Below are 21,293 nucleotides of genomic sequence, written 5' to 3' on the forward strand. Positions count from 1 at the left end.
CATGTATGGCATTTGTCCAAAATAATAGGGCTACAGATTTGTATTTTGTAAACTGAAAGTAAACATACTAAACCTTCTCTACCAGCCCAGAGGTTATGCCTTCCAGATTGCAGTAAAGTTTCTGAACAGTGGAACCTGTATTAGTGAAATAATTAATAAATTCCATATATGAATTATCTTTGTTGCCACACATTATTCACATGAAGCCTTTTCATGGACTAATGTCTTTTCCGTGAGGACAACAACTTTTTTTCACAAAACACAGGTCTGTGCCCATACCATGGCCCCCAATCTATCTATAACCAACAGATTTCTGCATTCAATGACCAAACGCAACAAAACAAAAACTTAGGGGGTTTTAAAGGTACCAAGCTTTAATTTGCTATCTGTTTATTGCAAAATCACAGTCCTGCCCATCTGACCAATGAAATTGCACAACAGTGGAAAGTGGTGGTTCACTGGCCAGCTCTTGTAGCTCTTACATTAATCTTAGGTTTAGTTTCAGCCAAGACATTATCTGCAGGGAGTTTTTATGGACCCCCATGATTCTATGGGGGGAATTCACAAAAGTGTCGGATAATGTCGTTTTAGCGAAAGTGTCGAGAGCCACTTTTGGAAATGTCGGGAATCCGTCAAATTCAGGAAACAGGCAGTTCTCGTCTCTGAATCAGTCGGAAGACCGACATAATTTGTAATTTGCCGTTACTACGACACTTCTTTTGCCGACAAAATGATTCTGGCAGTAAATTGTCGTTTTCCCAAAGTCAACTTTTAAAAGCTGCCAAAACGACAATTTACCGCCAGAATCATTTTGTCGGCAACAAAATGTCGGGAAAATGGCGGTATTACGACAAATTCATAAAAATTGTCGAAATGAAAGAATTTCGGAAGCCACGCCCATTTTTTAACGACAAAATGAAAAAATGTCGGAAAGGTCGGAATATTGGCGGAAACTTGTTCTGTGAATTAGTCGGAACTTTCATCCGACATTTTACCGACATTACACCGACATTTTCGTCTCACCGACACTTTTGTGAATTCCCCCCTATGAGTTTCCTCTGGGGTTTCTCCCTCACTCCAACAACTTATAGGCAGACTAATTGTCTCTTGATAAGACTGATCCTAGTGTGTGTGACTGTGATAAGGACCTTAGATTGTAAGCTCCACTGGGGCAGGGACTGCTAGGAATGTGATAGGGACCCTACATTGTAAGCTCACTGGGGCAGGGGCTGATGGGAATGTGATAGGGACCCTACATTGTAAGCTCACTGGGGCAGGGACTGATGGGAATATGATAGGGATCCTAGATTGTAAGCTCCACTGGGGCAGGGACTTATGGGAATGTGAAAGGGACCTTAGATTGTAAGCTCCACTGGGGCAGGGACTGATGGGAATGTGATAGGGGCCTTAGATTGTAAGCTCACTGGGGCAGGGACTGATGGGAATGTGATAGGTACCTTAGAATGTAAGGTCACTGGGCCAGGGACTGATGGGAATGTGATAGGGACCTTAGATTGTAAGCTCACTGGGGCAAGGACTGATGGGAATGTGATAGGGACCTTAGATTGTAAGCTCACTGGGACAGGGACTGATGGAAATGGGATCGGGACCTTAGATTGTAAGCTCACTGGGGCAGGGGCTGATGGGAATGTGATAGGGACCTTAGATTGTAAGCTCCACTGGGGCAGGGGCTGATGGGAATGTGATAGGGACCTTAGATTGTAAGCTCACTGGGGCAGGGGCTGATGGGAATGTGATAGGGACCTTAGATTGTAAGCTCACTGGGGCAGGGACTGATGGGAATGTGATAGGGACCTTAGATTGTAAGCTCACTGGGGCAGGGACTGATGGGAATGTGATAGGGACCTTAGATTGTAAGCTCACTGGGACAGCGACTGATGGGAATGTGATAGATTCTTTGTGTCACATTGTGGAATATGTAGGTTTTAGTATTGTAAAAAACAAGTCTGGGGCTCATTGCGCCAAAGGACAAATAATGAACAGGTATGGGGTCTCTTATGACAATTTTCAGATACCAGAAAGCTCTGAATGCAGGAAGGTCATCTCCCACAGAACCCATTTTAAGCAAAAATTCTAATTTTTTATTCCACTTTTTACCTGTAATAATAAAACAGTGTCTTGATGGGAACTAAACTGCATGAATTCATACTGGTGGCAATCCTTTAAATTGTTTTTATCAGTTTCTAAATGATTGAAAACCCTTTATATGGAAATCCCTAGTTCACTGCCTTCCAGATAAGAGATCCTGTACATCTACCTAGTGGTTTTCAAATGTGCTGAGCTTCAGTCTGACTTGAATTTACCCCAAACATTTTAAAAACCTACTGCCTGCCCATGAACCATTGCTTTAAATGTTATTCAATGAGAAGTCCACTAGTAATGAAAAGCCAAATACCCAACCTTGTGACATGAGTCAATACACGATGAAGGCTACAGCATTCCCAGTCTTTAGTCCCAGCCTTGTTTTTCTCATTTTTGAGGTAACTGTGTTTTGCCACAATGAAACTGCATGCCTGTTCTAGCCTTTCCTACAGGTCAGAGTAAATCAGCTATAACTGACCTTTCATCTGCCCCATAGGAAGGGTTGTTGGGTGGGTTGGCATAGCTTAAGGGCTGTAGACACATTGATCCAAATGTCCAAACCAGAACCCAGGAGAGGATTCCTTAGTGAATTGTCTGGCTGACTGGCAGTAGCACTGGGATGTCGTCATACATTTAGGAGACCAGGCACCTCAGCATCATTTCCCAAGGGGGTTGTGCGACTGTAAATTGATCTGGTGTGTTGATTCAGATGTAAACCTGCTGGCAGTGGCTTCAGACAGTTTGTTCAAGGTGCCTCATCATGTGACCGACCTTGTATTAGAATATTTTTACCAGCATTGTAATTATTAAAGTAAATTATTAATACAGTTATTGGACCCCTTATCCAGAAACAGCCCTATTGGGTTTATTTAATGGTTAAATGATTCCCTTTTCTCTGTAATAATAAACAGTACCTGTACTTGATCCCAACTAAGATATAATTACCCCTTATTGGGGGCAGAACAGCCCTATTGGGTTTATTTAATGGTTAAATGATTCCCTTTTCTCTGTAATAATAAAACAGTACCTGTACTTGATCCCAACTAAGATATAATTACCCCTTATTGGGGCAGAACAGCCCTATTGGGTTTATTTCATGGTTAAATGATTCCCTTTTCTCTGTAATAATAAAACAGTACCTGTACTTGATCCCAACTAAGATATAATTACCCCTTATTGGGGCAGAACAGCCCTATTGGGTTTATTTCATGGTTAAATGATTCCCTTTTCTCTGTAATAATAAAACAGTACCTGTACTTGATCCCAACTAAGATATAATTACCCCTTATTGGGGCAGAACAGCCCTATTGGGTTTATTTAATGGTTAAATGATTCCCTTTTCTCTGTAATAATAAAACAGTACCTGTACTTGATCCCAACTAAGATATAATTACCCCTTATTGGGGCAGAACAGCCCTATTGGGTTTATTTAATGGTTAAATGATTCCCTTTTCTCTGTAATAATAAAACAGTACCTGTACTTGATCCCAACTAAGATATAATTACCCCTTATTGGGGCAGAACAGCCCTATTGGGTTTAATTACTGTTTAAATATTTTTTTTAGCAGACTTAAGGTAGGAGATCCGAATAACGGAAAGAGCCCTTATCAGGAAAACACCAGGTCCCGAGCATTCTGAATAACAGGTCCCATACCTGTACTGGCAAAATTCCGGGGGGGGCAAATTCCCTTACTTGCCCATTCTATGGATAACTGTTCCCCGGAAAACTTAGCACGTTTTAATTCATATAGGGGGTTTGATCCTTTTTTATTTTTGTCGTTGAAAGGTGTATTTTATTGTTTTACACATAACATAACACATAAAACAGCACATCTAATGAAACAATTGGATAAAACATACGTTTCTTGTTTCCAGGTCAAATAATACAAATGCCAGGAACAGGATCTGCAGGACACATGGGACTTGAAAGCTGGATGGAATATTGTTTACCTAAAATAATAAAAAAAACACCCGGAGACCAGTGCTGGGTGGAAGATAATGGCCGCAGCTTATTTATTAAATATCACAAAAAATAAACGCAAAATGAACCAAGCACGCCAGAATAATAACTCTTCCCGCTGCCTTAGTTTTAAATCTTTTGCCTCCGCCTTATTGCCAGGCCAGGAGCATCTCAAATTTGTTTCAACTCTCCCATTAATTTTAAACCAAAATAAACACCTCCAAGCTGCAACAATAATACATTTTACAATTACTGAATTACAATAATTACAAAGTTAACATTAAAAGGAAGGGGGGGGGGGTGGGTGCTAACATCTTGAGACTGTTCCTGATGAAAGGTGAGCCTGCACGTGAGCTTGCCATTTATACCCCACTTATATACATGTGACCCATTATAGCCAATCTTCTGTTAGCCCCTTTACTTGCCAGGACCTCTTGCCCAGCTGTTGCCTAATTAATCAGAATCCCATTACAAACCAGGTGCGTTATCGTTAACCCCATAAATGCTGCTCCCCCAGCTACAGCCCCTTGATACCTACAGCCCTAAATTAGGCCGTCCGTCTGCATTACAAGTAGTAAGATGACAGATGCAGCATTGCAAGTTGTTTTGAATCTGGCAGCAGTTTAAGTGTGGTAGGTCAGTCAAGTGGGTGGGCTCTAATTCAGGAGTCATGAATATATAGGGGTGTAAACTCCTCCATTACCTGCCAAGTCACACCAGTAACCCCAAACTTCAAATAAAATTTATTGAAATCTCCCCTAGTTTCATAAGTGAGTTTATACAGAGCAACAACAGTATTCAGCAGGTTTCCCCAGGCTGTGATGGTGGGCGCAGAGGGGCCCATCCAGTGCATTGCCACTGTTTATTTTGCATAGAACAATAGAATACTGTAACACAATCGGGAGCTATTCAGAAGAATTATACTGTCTAAGACTCCTAGCAAACATGTTGCAGGGGCAGTTACTGTAGGGAAGGCTAGGTTATTTGAAAAATATGAGGACATGACCAGATCATGAGGAAAAAGTTAGTGGACCTTGCTCCGCATCTGGGACAGTGGTCTGTTGGGGCATGGGTCATCATAGGGGTTTGATCTTTAAAGTAAAACAAGACAGGGATTGTTTAGTAAAAAAATGAGAATAAGACAAAGGCATTCAACATTAATTTTTGCTCTAATACACAATGTAGTATATTTATCTGTGTGTTTACCTCTGGGAGTAATATAGAGGGCGCTGTGCTATGCCCGCACTAGTTCTGTTCTGCTAAGACCTGTTCTCTCTCCCTTAGAGTTACACCCTGTGCTTAGGGATTAGATCTTGCTTGTTAAATAAACTTACATAAAGTTGTTGATAATATGCTGCCTGTTTCTGGAGCCTTGATATGATCTGCAGAAGCTGAAAAGCTGAACACAACACACAACAGAACTAAAGCAACAATTCAAATTAGAATGGGGTAAAGCTGACTAAAGATCCTTTATGATTACACCAAATGAATTTTCTTCTTCTTTTACAATGTATTGAGTAAGAAATACACAACTCTCTATATTTTAGATGGGTAAAGTTACTCATCTGTCACTTCCAAATTCATTGAATGCCACCTGTTGTTAACTTATAGAATACCTATTTATATTGTGCATGCTACTCTTCTACAATTTATATAGAAGAAGAAAGAGCCCAGGGTTGCTACAAACATTCTCCAAATGAGTAGGAAATGGAAGCCTGGGGCACCACATATCAAACAATATTATATTACTATAATAATTAATCACAGGACAGAACTTCAAACCTTCAGATCTTCAGAAGCTACAGGTACTAAGTGCCCTGAAATATAACATATTGGTAACTTCCATTTGTTTTTTTTACTGGTATTTTGTTTTTTGTTAGATGATATAATAATACAATTGTTGATGATAAAACAAAATAATAAAAGTTTGAAAACAATGCTTCCAACTTGTAGAGTAAAATCTGATCTTTAAGAATATAATACTGTAACCTGTTTCATTGCTGTTATTTCAAATGAAATATTTCTTTTAGGCTTTTGAGAGCCTGTTCCTTTGTTATCAGGAGCCATGTTACAGGCAGATCAGCTGGTTCTGCCTCATATTCTTCTGCAAATTGCTTATTAAAATGTTTGAAAATATATTTCCAGTAGTCGGAGGCTGTGATGCTGGGGTCAGGCTGAATGGCCCACTCTGGGTAGATTGTTCGGTATTCTTTGTAAGGGTGATATTCCCACTTTGTATCTGAATTTTTGAATTTACAGTCACTGACAACATCAGTTGAACATAATTCTATAGCCAACTTGCCACTAGAGGTCCATCGATTTCTTCCCAAACCTTGAGGCCGATGGACAGAGGCAAAGTGCTCCTTATGGTCAGTACCTCCAGCCTCACAGGGGACCTTGCAGAAGGGACACTGCTTCCCACAGCCAAACACCTTCTTAAACAGCACATCCTCTGGTTTCAGTGGGAGTTTGGCAAGTACTGATTCTGTACAAGAGGATTTAATCTGTGATCCAATCTGTTTCTCTGTGTCATTGAGAAATAACTGAATATCCTTGGAAAACTGCTGAATATCTGCTTTGTTCTGGAAAATAATCACTTTTATCTCCTCTTGGGAAATTACTAGTTTGCTCTCTAACATCTCACAAAATCTTTTTAAAAAGTCTGAGATGGTGGAAATAGCAAGTATCTCTGGGTTGTTAAGCACCGCCCTGATATCATTAAAGATACGAGAGAGAATATTGATTTGTAAATTTTCTAGACTTTGTGAATATGTATAAGTATCTAATATGTACTGTTTTATCCAGGATTTCACAAACTGCTCATAGGAATTAATGTAAGTTACAAACTGAGGGAATTTCTGTTCATCCAGCAGTTTCTTTAGCACAGTGAACTGGAAGAAGCTTCTACTGGAATATTCTTTAGTATTTCCACTGTGCAAAATATTCTCTACAATATCTCCTCCGAGATGCTGGTTAATGTGGTCAGTTATTGCCGGTTTCAGGCAGAGCTCACAGAATTGTTTGGCTTTGCTTTGTGTTTCATCCTTTTCCTGGAATATATTTTCAAATGTTGTCCAATAAAGTGGCTTTAGTTTTTCCAGACAGAGCACAGGGTCATTCTCCAGGATAAACTCATCATGCATCTTCTGGAACCTCAGAGCCGCGCTGCCCAAGATATGGAGCTTTATGTCCAACTCAAACTGATGGGTAATGGGAAGGTTCTTTACTTCATCCTCCCTGAGCTTTTCATTTATTATATTCAGCAATTCCTGGCAGCACGTTCCATCATAGCTCCCTTTTTTATTCACTTTCTGTGTTACGTAATCAGAACATCTTTCTGCTAAGGAAGAAACAAGCATTTCAACTCCATGAACACATTCAGACTCCCAGCATAGCTTAAGATTAAGCACAGTTTTTTTGACACGCTGCCATATATTACCAAGGTGAGTTTTACTATTAACTGTGAATGTGTTGTTTCCAAAGTCATATAAATGTTTTACTTTAAGAATTTCCTGATTTATAGAACTCCCTCTATTGTGTAAGTCCCATTTGAGTTTCTGTAGCATTCCCTGACTAACATTATGTTTCTCTATGTGGTTCTTTGGCAGCTCAGCTATTGTACTTTCCCACATATTCTCAAACGCCTTTCTTATTTCATCATTCCCAAGCCGACTTTTCCTTTCTCTGACCTTGTCCAAGAGACGGGTGACTTTTTCCTCAATAGTTTTTTGGTAAGTGCTCTGTATATCCTTTATTTTATATTTCCCTTTCTGGATTCTAATAGTTTCCTCAATCTTTGCTGTTACAGACTGGTACAGTTTCTCCCGGAGAAAATTCACCCCTCTGGAGAAATCTTCTCTGTACTTTTCAATCAGATGGGCATTATCAGTTTTACTATCAAAATACACTTTCAATAAATCTAGCATTTTTTTCTCCTCTCCACAAAGAATATGGAGCAAATCTTCTTTAAAACCCCTGCAAGATTCTGGAGTCAGTTTCTCTAATGACTGGTTTCTGATAGTATTCTCAGTGCTAATGAGCCAGGTATGAACCTGTTTGTGGAAGTCCCATTCCCACTGAGAATATTTTATTGTCAAGTTATTATAGGCTTCAGCTACCAGGCTGTTTCTGAAACTGAAAATGAAATTCTCATGTTTCACAGCATTCCACAAGCTTTTTGTCCATTTAATTAATTCATCAATATTTTGGGCTTGTACAACACTTTTCTGTTCCTCCATGAATTGAAACAAATATTTTTTCAGTTCATACACATTCTCACTGTAGCCGGAGCTTACAGAAGCCATGGGTGGGACACCGTACCAAAGCCCAGGGATGTACCAGTTGTCTCTCTCAAGGTTATAGTCCATGATATCACTGAAGCTTGTGATCCCGCTCTTCTTTTCCATGATGGCTGCTACTCTCGTCATCTCATCCAGCTGCTCCAGGAGTTTCTTTCTGTCCCTCATGTTCAATTGATGAGCAGAAACATCACTCACATTCTGATGCACAAACTGGCAGTTGGGTCGTTTTCCTATTTCACTCATCCTAAGGAAAGCATGAACTACAATCTGCAAAGTGTCTTTCATTTCTGTTGCATTCTCCATGGCAATATTAACTATGGTGATATCACTGAGCCCAACCACTAGAGTTGCCAATTCATTGTCATGTTCATAGCTGCCCTCCAGAGAAGCCAGTTCTGGGGCTTTCAGACCTTCAGTGTCAATCACCAGAACAAAGTCACAGCCCAAGTTCTCCTTGAGATTCTCTTTCACTTTAATCAGTGTCATGAAGGCTCCTCGTGTGCAACGTCCACTGGACACTGAAAACTGCAGCCCAAACATGGTGTTCAGGAGGGTGGATTTCCCTGTGCTCTGCACTCCCAGCACTGTGATTACTCTCATTCTGCATTTTCCTGCTGTCTTCTTATCCAACTGAATCAAAAGATCAGTTACCCACTGTAGGGGGATATTAGAGGCATCTCCATCTATCAGCTCCAATGGGAACCCATCCAGCAGCAGATCAGCAGCAATTTCTGGGAGATTACAGAATTGTATGTTATCTGGTTTAATTTTACCTTGACTCACCATGGAACATTCTGCCTCATAAAACTGCCCCATCTCACGTAGGAAATGTTCTACTCCCAAAGAACTGTCAGATATTTGCTGGTCCAGCAGCTTAAGTTCATCCTGATTATTTGTTTTAGTGCTGCATCTGTCCCCATATTCAGTCTTTAATGTGGAAAGGTTATTTCTCGCCACAAAGTCAAGTGCAAATTTCATCCATTTTAGAAAAAAATGTTTCTCAGCTTGAGAGAAATGTGTGATGGCAGAAATGAACTTACTCATAGAGTCAGGCAGATCATGTTGGTTCTGCTCCCTGTGTAACTTATTGAGCTCCTCTATCAGCTGAGATCGGTATTCTTCTGTACCTTTATCCCCTTGTTTTCTCATTCTGCACAATTCCTTCTCTATCTGGGCCACTTGCTTCCACAGATTCCCTTGTAGTTTCATTGTCTCTTTCTTATATTGTACCACATCTTGTATCTCTTTAGTTATTTCTTCAGCATATGTCTTTGCTTTCTGACATTCCTGGGAATTTTCATCCACCTTGATGCCAAGTTCAGTGGCTGTGTTTGATAAATCTTCCAGTTTTTTTGTCTTTTTGGATTCTTTAATAAAAGTCTTTATAATGGTTTGTATATGTTTAACCAATCCTGCATCATTTGCTTTTGTATCTTTTATAAGTATGTGTGATTTGTTAGCTTTAAGCGAAGAGATTAACTTTTTTAAAGATTCTAATGTCTCTTTACTGATTTTTTTCCCACTAGGAGTAATGATGAAATAGAAGTTGGTGTTGGATTTACTACACTGGGCTAATAGCTCACACTCTCTCTCATTAATGCTCTCAGCAAATACAAACACTGCTGATGAGACCTGGGTTAGGAAGCTGAATTGGGTCCAGTTAGACTCTATGTCTCCACGCAAATTAGTAACAGCAACAGGTTCTGGGAAAGTGTCAGAATTTTTTTTGCCAATGGGTAAAAACCAAGTGATTTCCACTAGGCCATCAGAGATTTGTCGATCAATGTTTCCACCCTCCATATTTTCATGAATAAAAAAGTCTTGGTTCTGCTGAGCTGGGCTGAGCACTTGATTAAGGATTTTAGATTTAGATAATTTGCTTTGCCCCAGTCTCACAAATGAGAAAAATGGCATTTCTACTTGAACCAGATTTTCTTCTACAAATCCTTTACTGTCTGCTAAAGTGTGGGGTCTCCATCTCTTGACAATGTCTCTCAGGCCCCACAGCATGAAGGTGCATTCTGGGCCACCACCAGCAGGGAGCAGCAGTGGGACAGCAAACTGACACAGGGACATTTTGGATAAGATGTTCTGCTGTAACAACATTTCTGAGCAATGCAAGAGAACACACAGAATGTCTAAAGGGTTGATGGAATTAGAGTTATTTTCTTTGCTGTAAATATCCAAATATTGAGATATTCCCCCTTCTGTGCTATCAGAATCTGACCCTGAACTTGCAGGAATATCCTCAAGTTGAACTGTTCTTGCAGTCCTGTCCAGCGCCATCAGTTTCCTTAGGAGAGCCCAGGGCAGGTCTTGTACAGTCTGGGGGGCAACTTCATTTATATTCTCCTGCCCAACGTCCAGGATGTCCCTCAGGGAGAGCTTAGACTCTTTATAGGATTCTATCATTTCATTCAGGAGCTTTCTTTTTTCTGCAATTAAAAAAACACAAATATAAAACGAATACCAAAAATACACTAATATACTATTACTACATAAATATGTTGCTGTTGGGGCTACATGGAAGCTGCTGGGTGGGATTATCACAGGGATTGTCTTATTCTAAAACTGTTCTCTACCTTCCTATAGGAACTTCGAGGTGAGGCTGTCACAGGGATTCAGTGTCGAACTGGCCCACCAGGATGCCAGGAAAACTCCCGGTGGGCCCAGGTGTCAGTGGGCCCTCCAGCTCCAAACCATTTGGCCTGTTTCATGGTCATTCCCTATTTCTGAATGGAAAGAAAGAGGAGAAATAGATGGAAGAATAGATGCTAGCATGTAAATAAAAGAGACTAGGAGAATAAAGAGGTTGGTTGAGGAAAGGAAGAAAAATAGTTTGGCGGGTGGGCCTAGGGTCTAAGGTTTCCTGGTGGGCCCCTGGGGTCCCAGTCCAACACTGCAGGGATTAACCTCTAGCGCTGTCATCTCAGGGGTCCTGGCCGCCTGAGATGGCCAAGTTGATGCTGCCCGTCTTGCTCGCCCCATGCTTAGCTTTTGCGTCAGAGAGAGGTGAGGGAGGTTTGCTTCGCCTAAATTCTAATTTAAAAAGCAGAATTTTATCTCATTAAGTTACCAACTTTAAACCTTTTTGCTGCCTGAAGAAAGTTTCTCTACTCGCCTCATGATAGCAGCACCCCTGAGCTCTAGATTGGCATATCTTCAGCCAGGATTATGCTGTAACATCCCTTTGAACCCATGAAAACTGCTCATAATCACTGAATACAGTCTAGAGTTGCCATCTTTCTTGGCAGAACTTACCTGTCAGCATTGAAAGGAAACAAATATCACAGGGCAGGGAAATAAAATAATGTGAGTGGGGAATAGTTGGACTGGAGTGGAAAGTGGGCTGAGGGGGAGAGGAAGAGTAGGGGCAGAGAACTTAAAGGGACACTAATACACTGCCCGACCAAACTTTACTTTGAAGGGTGAGGCATGCTGGGAGTTGTAGTCCAGCAACATCAGGGTTGTATTCTTAAAGCAATATTGCATAATAAAACTTTCCCAGCTCTCTAGGGCCCGCATTGGCAGCATTGAAATGCAAAAGAATCCTCCAATGAGAATCCCAGCTGATCTGTATAAATCCGGCTCCCTGTTCTCTGTTCCTGCAATTGGAGTTGGGAGCATTAAGCACAGTTTCCCAGCACTGAACAAGTCTGTCCCTTTATCCCCATGTCTGATTCCTGTGCCATATAATGACGGGAAAATGCCATCATTATCTCTATATGTAAGGTACCAGCAAGGGGCCTGACACAGTGCTGGGAATCAGCATTCTCATTGGTCAGTTCTTTGGCATTTATAATGAGGTTTTTCCATGAGTAGAATTCTCATTGGTGAACTTTCTTGCATCTATAATTAAATTTTGGGTAAGTAGAATTCTCATTGGTGAATCGGTTTCCATGTGTAATTACGTTTTTTATCAACTTCAATAGAGAACTAGGGGGCGCAGTAGGACAGCTTTACGGTTGGGTTTAGTGTCGCTTTAAAAGTGATTAGAGTAGTGGAACACTTTAGATCAGTGCTGTCCAACTTCTACGGTGCCGAGGGCCGGAATTTCTCTAGCATACATGGTGGAGGGCCGCTAATGGAAGCCAGTTTTGACCACTCCCCTTTTTGAAACCACACCCACTTCAAACCAGACCTATTTTATCACAATGGTGGTAACACAGCAAAATCCCAAATGCTTGGTCCTTACTGTGGGGATATCAACCATCATTCCATATGCCTCCTCCTCCCCTGTGGATAGCAGAGCAACCCCCAGTACATAATTACACACCTTAGGGACCATTTAATGGCTATTTCCAACTGCTAACAAACTCCCACAACAAACCCCTGCCAGGTTCACCTCCCACAAGCAGCATAGGGCAAGCAGAGTATGGCACACACAGGCAGCACTCTGCCTGTCCTATGCTGTCTGTGTGTGCCATACTCTGCCTGTCCTACCCTGCCTATGTGTGCCATACTCTGCCTTCTCTATGCTGCCTCTGTGTACCATACTCTGCCTGCCCTACCCTGACTGTGTGTGCCATACCCTCCCTGACCTATGCTGCCTGTGTGTGCCATACTCTACCTGCCCTATGCTGGCTGTATGTGCCATACTCTGCCTACAGTACCTATGTCTGAGGTGTGAAGAAGTGAACAATGGGAGTGATTACAGTCTGAGCCTGAGGTGTGAACACTGTAGGGGGTGAACCATGCAGGTATTAAAAGGTGTGAAAAACACAGGGGATTACATATTTAAACAATACAGAGGGATTACAGCCTGAATCTGAGGTGAGAACCATGCAGGGGGCCAGTTAATCTCAGTACTGATACCATTTAATGCTTACACAAGAGTAAGCCATCAAAGCAGCCAGACAGGTGGGGGGCCACACAGAGGGGGGTCGCGGCCCGCGGGCCGCCAGTTGGACAGCACTGCTTTAGATAATAAGAGGGAAACTATACATTTACCAGCAATACCGTAGTCTCCTATAAATAATTTAAATATGAATTAAACCCAGTACCCACAGGTACTGTTTTATTATTACAGAGAAAAAGGAATCATTTAACCATTAAATAAACCCAATAGGGCTGTTCTGCCCCAATAAGGGGTAATTATATCTTAGTTGGGATCAAGTACAGGTACTGTTTTATTATTACAGAGAAAAGGGAATCATTTAACCATGAAATAAACCCAATAGGACTGTTCTGCCCCCAATAAGGGGTAATTATATCTTAGTTGGGATCAAGTACAGGTACTGTTTTATTATTACAGAGAAAAGGGAATCATTTAACCATGAAATAAACCCAATAGGGCTGTTCTGCCCCCAATAAGGGGTAATTATATCTTAGTTGGGATCAAGTACAGGTACTGTTTTATTATTACAGAGAAAAGGGAATCATTTAACCATTAAATAAACCCAATAGGGCTGTTCTGCCCCAATAAGGGGTAATTATATCTTAGTTGGGATCAAGTACAGGTACTGTTTTATTATTACAGAGAAAAGGGAATCATTTAACCATTAAATAAACCCAATAGGGCTGTTCTGCCCCCAATAAGGGGTAATTATATCTTAGTTGGGATCAAGTACAGGGACTGTTTTATTATTACAGAGAAAAGGGAATCATTTAACCATGAAATAAACCCAATAGGGCTGTTCTGCCCCCAATAAGGGGTAATTATATCTTAGTTGGGATCAAGTACAGGTACTGTTTTATTATTACAGAGAAAAGGGAATCATTTAACCATGAAATAAACCCAATAGGGCTGTTCTGCCCCCAATAAGGGGTAATTATATCTTAGTTGGGATCAAGTACAAGTACTGTTTTATTATTACAGAGAAAAGGGAAATTTGAAAATTAGAATTATTTTCTTATAATGGAGCCTATGGGACATTGCCTTCCCATAATTTAGATCTTTCTGGGTAATGCGTTTCTGGATATTGGGTCCCATACATACATACATGTACCAATCCCAGTTATAGCTGGTGATTTACCAGCAGACCCAGACTGTAAGATGCCATAGACAGTCACTATGTATTTGGCTGGGGGGGGGGTTGTTCAAGGGCATATTTTGAATTCCACTCCGGACCTGTTTACCAGCCAGTACATGATTTACTGCCAGGGAGAATGTAAAATTTGGAACAAATTGAATAAATATGATCTGCCAGCCTAGAGTGACACAAGAATAGAACTTGCTTGATCTTTCATGCGTCACTTTAGTGGCAGTTTCCTTTAAAAGAGCAGAGCAGTAGCGTAACTATACAGGAGGCAGACCCTCCAGTTGTGGGGGGGGGGGGGGGGGGGCAGGGCACCCAGTTCTGCTTCCTCTATAGTGAATATTAGTGCGCCTGTGCGGGGGGCACATCAGCGTGTGTGTGTGGGGGAGCAGGTAGGCTTGGTACGCTCTGGGTCCCTACAAAGAGTTTTGCTGGGGGCCTGGCAGCTTCTTGATACACTATTAGAGCACAGTTTCTTCTTTGCTGCCATGGCAAGGGCTCTATTGAAAAGAACAACCCATAGAACTACCATCCCTCTGTCAAAACTCCCTGCAGTGAAACTCCCAGCCGCTACAGGACAAAGACAGGACAGAAAGACCCTGCTCCAACACAGAAGGACTAGAACAGAGATGGGGGAATAAATATCTCCTGTTCCAGCTCCTGGAGTACAAGCTGGGGAAGAACAAATGCCCCAGGTCCCCATAATGGGGCTTAAGATTTCAGCTTGTGCTGATTCTGTGTCTCTCTCCCAATAACACTGGAGGCCTCTCTGCTGGAGAAACATCCTCCATTTTATCTTCTCTGTGGTTCAGCCTGCCTCAGCCAGGTCACATGACTGGTCACATGATGCTGTGTGTGTCAGAGTCTATGTTAGAATACTGCTCTGCCTCAGTCTGTAGTTATCTGTGAGGCTTACTGTGTGACTGTCTCTCCCCGTGAGGCTTACTGTGTGACTGTCTCTCCCCGTGAGACTTACTGCGTGTATGTCTCTCCCCGTGAGGCTTACTGCGTGTATGTCTCTCCCCGTGAGGCTTACTGTGTGACTGTCTCTCCCCGTGAGACTTACTGCGTGTATGTCTCTCCCCGTGAGGCTTACTGCGTGTATGTCTCTCCCCGTGAGGCTTACTGCGTGTATGTCTCTCCCCGTGAGGCTTACTGCATGTATGTCTCTCCCCGTGAGGCTTACTGTGTGACTGTCTCTCCCCGTGAGACTTACTGCGTGTATGTCTCTCCCCGTGAGGCTTACTGCCTGACTGTCTCTCCCCGTGAGGCTTACTGCGTGTATGTCTCTCCCCGTGAGGCTTACTGCGTGTATGTCTCTCCCCGTGAGGCTTACTGCGTGACTGTCTCTCCCCGTGAGGCTTACTGCGTGACTGTCTCTCCCCGTGAGACTTACTGCGTGTATGTCTCTCCCCGTGAGGCTTACTGCGTGTATGTCTCTCCCCGTGAGACTTACTGCGTGTATGTCTCTCCCCGTGAGGCTTACTGCGTGTATGTCTCTCCCCGTGAGGCTTACTGCGTGTATGTCTCTCCCCGTGAGGCTTACTGCGTGTATGTCTCTCCCCGTGAGGCTTACTGCATGTATGTCTCTCCCCGTGAGGCTTACTGTGTGACTGTCTCTCCCCGTGAGACTTACTGCGTGTATGTCTCTCCCCGTGAGGCTTACTGCCTGACTGTCTCTCCCCGTGAGGCTTACTGCGTGTATGTCACTCCCCGTGAGGCTTACTGCGTGTATGTCTCTCCCCGTGAGGCTTACTGCGTGACTGTCTCTCCCCGTGAGGCTTACTGCGTGACTGTCTCTCCCCGTGAGACTTACTGCGTGTATGTCTCTCCCCGTGAGGCTTACTGCGTGTATGTCTCTCCCCGTGAGGCTTACTGCGTGTATGTCTCTCCCCGTGAGACTTACTGCGTGTATGTCTCTCCCCGTGAGGCTTACTGCCTGACTGTCTCTCCCCGTGAGGCTTACTGCGTGTATGTCTCTCCCCGTGAGGCTTACTGCGTGTATGTCTCTCCCCGTGAGGCTTACTGCATGACTGTCTCTCCCCGTGAGGCTTACTGCGTGACTGTCTCTCCCCGTGAGACTTACTGCGTGACTGTCTCTCCCCGTGAGACTTACTGCGTGTATGTCTCTCCCCGTGAGGCTTACTGCGTGACTGTCTCTCCCCGTGAGGCTTACTGCATGACTGTCTCTCCCTGTGAGGCTTACTGCGTGTATGTCTCTCCCCGTGAGGCTTACTGCGTGTATGTCTCTCCCCGTGAGGCTTACTGCCTGACTGTCTCTCCCCGTGAGGCTTACTGCGTGACTGTCTCTCCCCGTGAGGCTTACTGCGTGTATGTCTCTCCCCGTGAGGCTTACTGCGTGTATGTCTCTCCCCGTGAGGCTTACTGCGTGTATGTCTCTCTCCGTGAGGCTTACTGCGTGTATGTCTCTCCCCGTGAGGCTTACTGCGTGTATGTCTCTCCCCGTGAGGCTTACTGCGTGACTGTCTCTCCCCGTGAGGCTTACTGCGTGACTGTCTCTCCCCGTGAGGCTTACTGCGCGTATGTCTCTCCCCGTGAGGCTTACTGCGCGTATGTCTCTCCCCGTGAGGCTTACTGCGTGTATGTCTCTCCCCGTGAGGCTCACTGCGTGTATGTCTCTCCCCGTGAAGCTTACTTATTGTGTGTATAGGGATACCATAAACATCATCAGTATCCCTTTAATTACATAGGATAGAAAATTGAAGGCAGTATATTTTTTAGCATTCCTTTTGGATCTAGCAAAATTTAAAAAAAGCTGCTAAGAATGGTGGGACCATCCAGCTCAGAAGACCTTTTTTGAGACACAAGGTACTGGGTGATTGAAGAGCCTCTGTCTCTAATGTCTCTAGGTGGGACTGTTGGCTACAGTCGGGCTGAATGCAAGGTAGTGTTATTTATTCTACTGTCTGTGGATATAGATGTCCCATCTGCTTCTACCTGGAATTCCCTTCCTTCTGGGAGTGTTAGCTCAGCAAGAGGCAGAGGGGAAGCACTAAATAATATTACCTGTTACTGGGTTATATATATAGTGCAACATATTCTTATGATTTGATTTCTTACGCTTTACTTACAGTGCCCCCTTAATTACACAATTATGTAAGAATGACTTTCTAGGCTTTGTCAATAAATGAATTCCCTAGAAACCAGACATTCCCTTAGCACCTACAGTATATGTAGGCTTTCTCTACAAAGACAGGTTGATTTTGGTTGACCACTTGAAACATTTTCTGCAGGTGCCTATGCTTATGCCTATATAACCCCTAAATGTAAAGCACTTGTGCATCCAGATACACACATTACACATGGGAGGCCAACAGTTCCTATCAGTCACTAATTCAGAAGAGGTTAATCCCTGTAATAGCCCTGCCCAGCAGTTCCCATGGGAGGGGACAGATTCAGAACAAGAGGGCAATCCCTGTGATAGCCCCGCCCAGCAGTTCCCATGGGAGGGGACAGATTCAGAACAAGAGGGTAATCCCTGTGATAGCCCCGCCCAGCTCTTCCCATAGGATGGGACAGATTCGGAACAAGAGGTTAATCACTGTAATAGCCCCGCCTATCAGTTTCCATGAGAGGGGACAGATTCAGAACAAGAGGTTAATCCCTGTGATAACCCCACCTAGCAGTTCCCATGGGAGGGGTCAGATTCAGAACAAGAGGTTAATCCCTGTGATAGCCCCGCCCAGCACTTCCCATGGGAGGGGACAGGTTCAGAACAAGAGGTTAATCCCAGTGATAGCCCCGCCCAGCAGTTCCCATGGGAGGGGACAGATACAGAACAAGAGGATAATCCCTGTGATAGCCCCGCCCAGCAGTTCCCATGGGAGGGGACAGATTCAGAACAAGAGGTTAATCCCTGTTATAGCCCCGCCCAGCACTTCCCATGGGAGGGGACAGATACAGAACAAGAGGTTAATCCCTGTGATAGCCCCGCCCAGCAGTTCCCATGGGAGGGGACAGGTTCAGAACAAGTTGTTAATCCCTGTAATAGCCTCGCCCAGCAGTTCCCATAGGAGGGGACAGATTCAGAACAAGAGGTTAATCCCTGTGATAACCCCACCCACCACTTCCCATGGGAGGGGTCAGATTCAGAACAAGAGGTTAATCCCTGTGATAGCCCCGCCCAGCAGTTCCCATGGGAGGGGACAGGTTCAGAACAAGTTGTTAATCCCTGTGATAGCCCCGCCCAGCAGTTTTCATGGGAGGGGGCAGATTTGGAACAAGAGGTTTATCATTTGATAACTATTTGGGGGGTGGTGTCTGTATATACTACAAATTATTTTGGAAATACCTCCTTTTCCTTTCCTTTATTATGCACGGGCAAATAAAATACATCCCAGAATATAAAGCCTTCATAAATTGAATTATTTCACAAAAATTGTGTGTCTAATGCTGTTGCAGCGCTGCCTATAATAATGTCACACAAAGAAATATCCAGGCCCAGTTCGTCAATGCCCCCTGCAGTATGGAGACTGATGGGGTTTCTGTATATTTGAAAGATGCAGTTGGCACCATTACCTTTCTCTCCTTGCTGAGATGGGACAGTAGCCTCTTCCTCTAGCTCAGCGGCTGCTCCTGACTCCTCTGCTACTGTTGGGCTGTACATGTAATTAGCGGTACCTGGGAGCAGAGTATAGATGTCAGATTCCATGTTAGACATCCAACACATAGGTATATGGTATAGTGGCCCACACTTTCTATGTTTATATGTTAAAATGGAGAGACTGAAAAACATCCCTCAAGTCCCAGTGCTTGTAAATGGGTCTTATATACATTTTTAATAGAGGAAATAGCAGTGCGAGTAAAGCTGGTAATGTACTGCAATACATCATTACTTACATCAGTGTTCAAAAGCTTGAAATCACCCAGAAATATGTTTGTTTTGGTGGAAATGTATCTTTTTATTCCCCAAGGTGTATGAAACATCTCATTTGGAGAGCTTTTTGGAATCATTAAGAGGTGTCACAGACTGCTGTCTTTCTAGCTCTGAAACCATGTAAGTGATATACAAACCCTGGCATTTGCAACATTGCCCATATTTGCCTTTATCTGAACTTAGATACAACTGACACACTTTTTTCATCCCTTATTATTTCCTTGTAGGCATTCCACTATACCATTTTGCCATTTTAGTCTGTTCTAGACTCTTTCTCTTATATAACCGCTCCATATCAGCGTTCCCCGTCTGAATCCCTTCTCTGGCTCCTCTTGAATTAAATTTATAATACTAACACTCATATTCAATTCCCTTATCCAAGGGTCCCTACATCTCAGCTCTGAGTTCAAAGTACATTCTCCTTCATGGTCCCTGCTCTCTGGTTATGATTTTCACCTCTCTCCATCCCATCCCTGACTGTAAGACATCTCATGAGTTTAGCTGTCTCTACAATTCCCTGCAGTTAGCTCACACTCTCCCATTCCCTTCAACCTCAAAACGCTCCCTGAAATCCCAACTTTTTAGAGAAGCTTATTCGTTGCACCCTGATTGATCAGAAGTCAACCTACCATAAAGAATTAGCAATTGTTCTCAACATCCTTATGCATTTCCTCACCCTTTAGGCTGTAAGCTCTTGTGAGCAGATGATTCTAATTCTGACCCTTGCTTGTTAAATTATTTGTTATGAATTATATTAAATCACTATGTAACTTGCAGGTGTTACATGAATAAATGGTGGTGATGATGATGATAGGAGCTGAGCAGAGTCTGGAGACTGTGCCAGTCAGACCATCAAAATCAAGGCTCCATTTTCTTCCCAAATTCGGTTATGAATAGTTAAGAAGTATGTTTTGCACCAATCAAACTCTGTCCTCATTATAAATAAACAAGTGATGCCAAACTTTTAAACACTAGACTAGAACATTACAGAGGGCCTGTATGTTTCAGAACGTCTACTGGAAACTTTACCTTCCTCATCCTTCCCAGGTAATCCTTCAGCCTCTTCTTCATCTTCAGCGACTGCCCCTAAATCCTCTGCTGCTGCCCCTGCCCTGTCCATGTGTTTAGCTGCACCTAAAATCAGAGAGTGAATATCAGATAACACCCAGCACATACGTGGGACACTCTCACTATCTGGAGAAAACACAATAAGCACATGTGTAGGCCCCAAACTGTAGCCCTGAAGTACAATTATTTGAAATTGGGTCTTACATGGACTTGTTTGGGGAGGTAAAATGTGTAAGTATAGTATTGGTAATACCATGTCTGTAATAATATGACAGAGAGTAATAACCAGATACCGATTGTAAATAAACAGATATAAATAGCCATTTGATGATTTTTTAGGGGGTTCTGTATATTTTTCATTATCTTTATACACCATTACCTTTCTGTTCCACTGACAGTCCCACAGCCTCGTCTATCTGTCCAACACCTGATCCTGAATCCTGTGCCGGCACCGGGCTGTCCATGTCCGTAGGGGTGCCTGAAAGCAGAATGGGAATGTCAGAGACCATCCGACACACTGGGATTGGGAAGGTATTGGGGCACAATCTCTCTATACTAGAGACTGAAAAGATTACATAGTCCCCAGTTTGCTAATACAAATATACAAATAGGCAATAAAAACCCCCAAAGTCTATTTCAGACATTCTTTTGGAAACATTACCGCCCTCTTCCTTCCTTTATGCCGTCAGTTCTTCAGTGTCAGTAGGTACTGTGGGTTGGTTAATCAGAGAAGGAACAATAGCTGCCAAACGTTGTAGCTCTGTGTACAGGGATAATGATGATAATCCGTACTGACCCCGTACACAGAACCAGTATAAGATCAGTATACCCTGTCCCATACAATCCCCCTGTGAGAGAGCAGAGACCAGTGTAACCCAGTGAATAAATGAGAGATAATGTACCTTCTCAGTCCTCCCCGTGGCACCTCTATGGGCAGCCTGTGCCTCCGTCCTCCATTGCTCTACTTCTTCTTCCTCTTTGCTTTG

General features: G+C 43.1%; 1 protein-coding gene across 1 annotated transcript; it reads right to left on the minus strand.

The window, feature by feature from the left end:
• Positions 1-6,011: 6,011 nt before the first annotated feature.
• LOC101735070 (up-regulator of cell proliferation) lies at positions 6,012-21,293 on the minus strand. The gene is made up of 5 exons (XM_031893597.1): positions 21,210-21,293; positions 20,687-20,785; positions 20,269-20,373; positions 18,882-18,983; positions 6,012-10,799 (listed from the first exon to the last, which is right to left on the minus strand). The coding sequence occupies exons 2-5, from the start codon at positions 20,769-20,771 to the stop codon at positions 6,067-6,069; spliced, it is 5,025 nt and encodes a 1,674-aa protein (XP_031749457.1). The 5' UTR covers positions 20,772-20,785; positions 21,210-21,293; the 3' UTR covers positions 6,012-6,066.

This window comes from Xenopus tropicalis, chromosome 9 (assembly GCF_000004195.4).
Source record: "Xenopus tropicalis strain Nigerian chromosome 9, UCB_Xtro_10.0, whole genome shotgun sequence".
Lineage (NCBI taxonomy): Eukaryota > Metazoa > Chordata > Amphibia > Anura > Pipidae > Xenopus > Xenopus tropicalis.

Excerpts from the sequence above, each read along its gene's own strand:
- LOC101735070 (XM_031893597.1), bottom strand. The coding sequence starts at position 20,771 with ATGGACAGCCCGGTGCCGGCACAGGATTCAGGATCAGGTGTTGGACAG. Across the intron at positions 20,374-20,686 it reads ACTGTCAGTGGAACAGAAAG|GTGCAGCTAAACACATGGAC; the intron begins GTAATGGTGTAT and ends CTCTGATTTTAG. Across the intron at positions 10,800-18,881 it reads ATCTCAGCAAGGAGAGAAAG|AAAAAAGAAAGCTCCTGAAT; the intron begins GTAATGGTGCCA and ends TTTTAATTGCAG.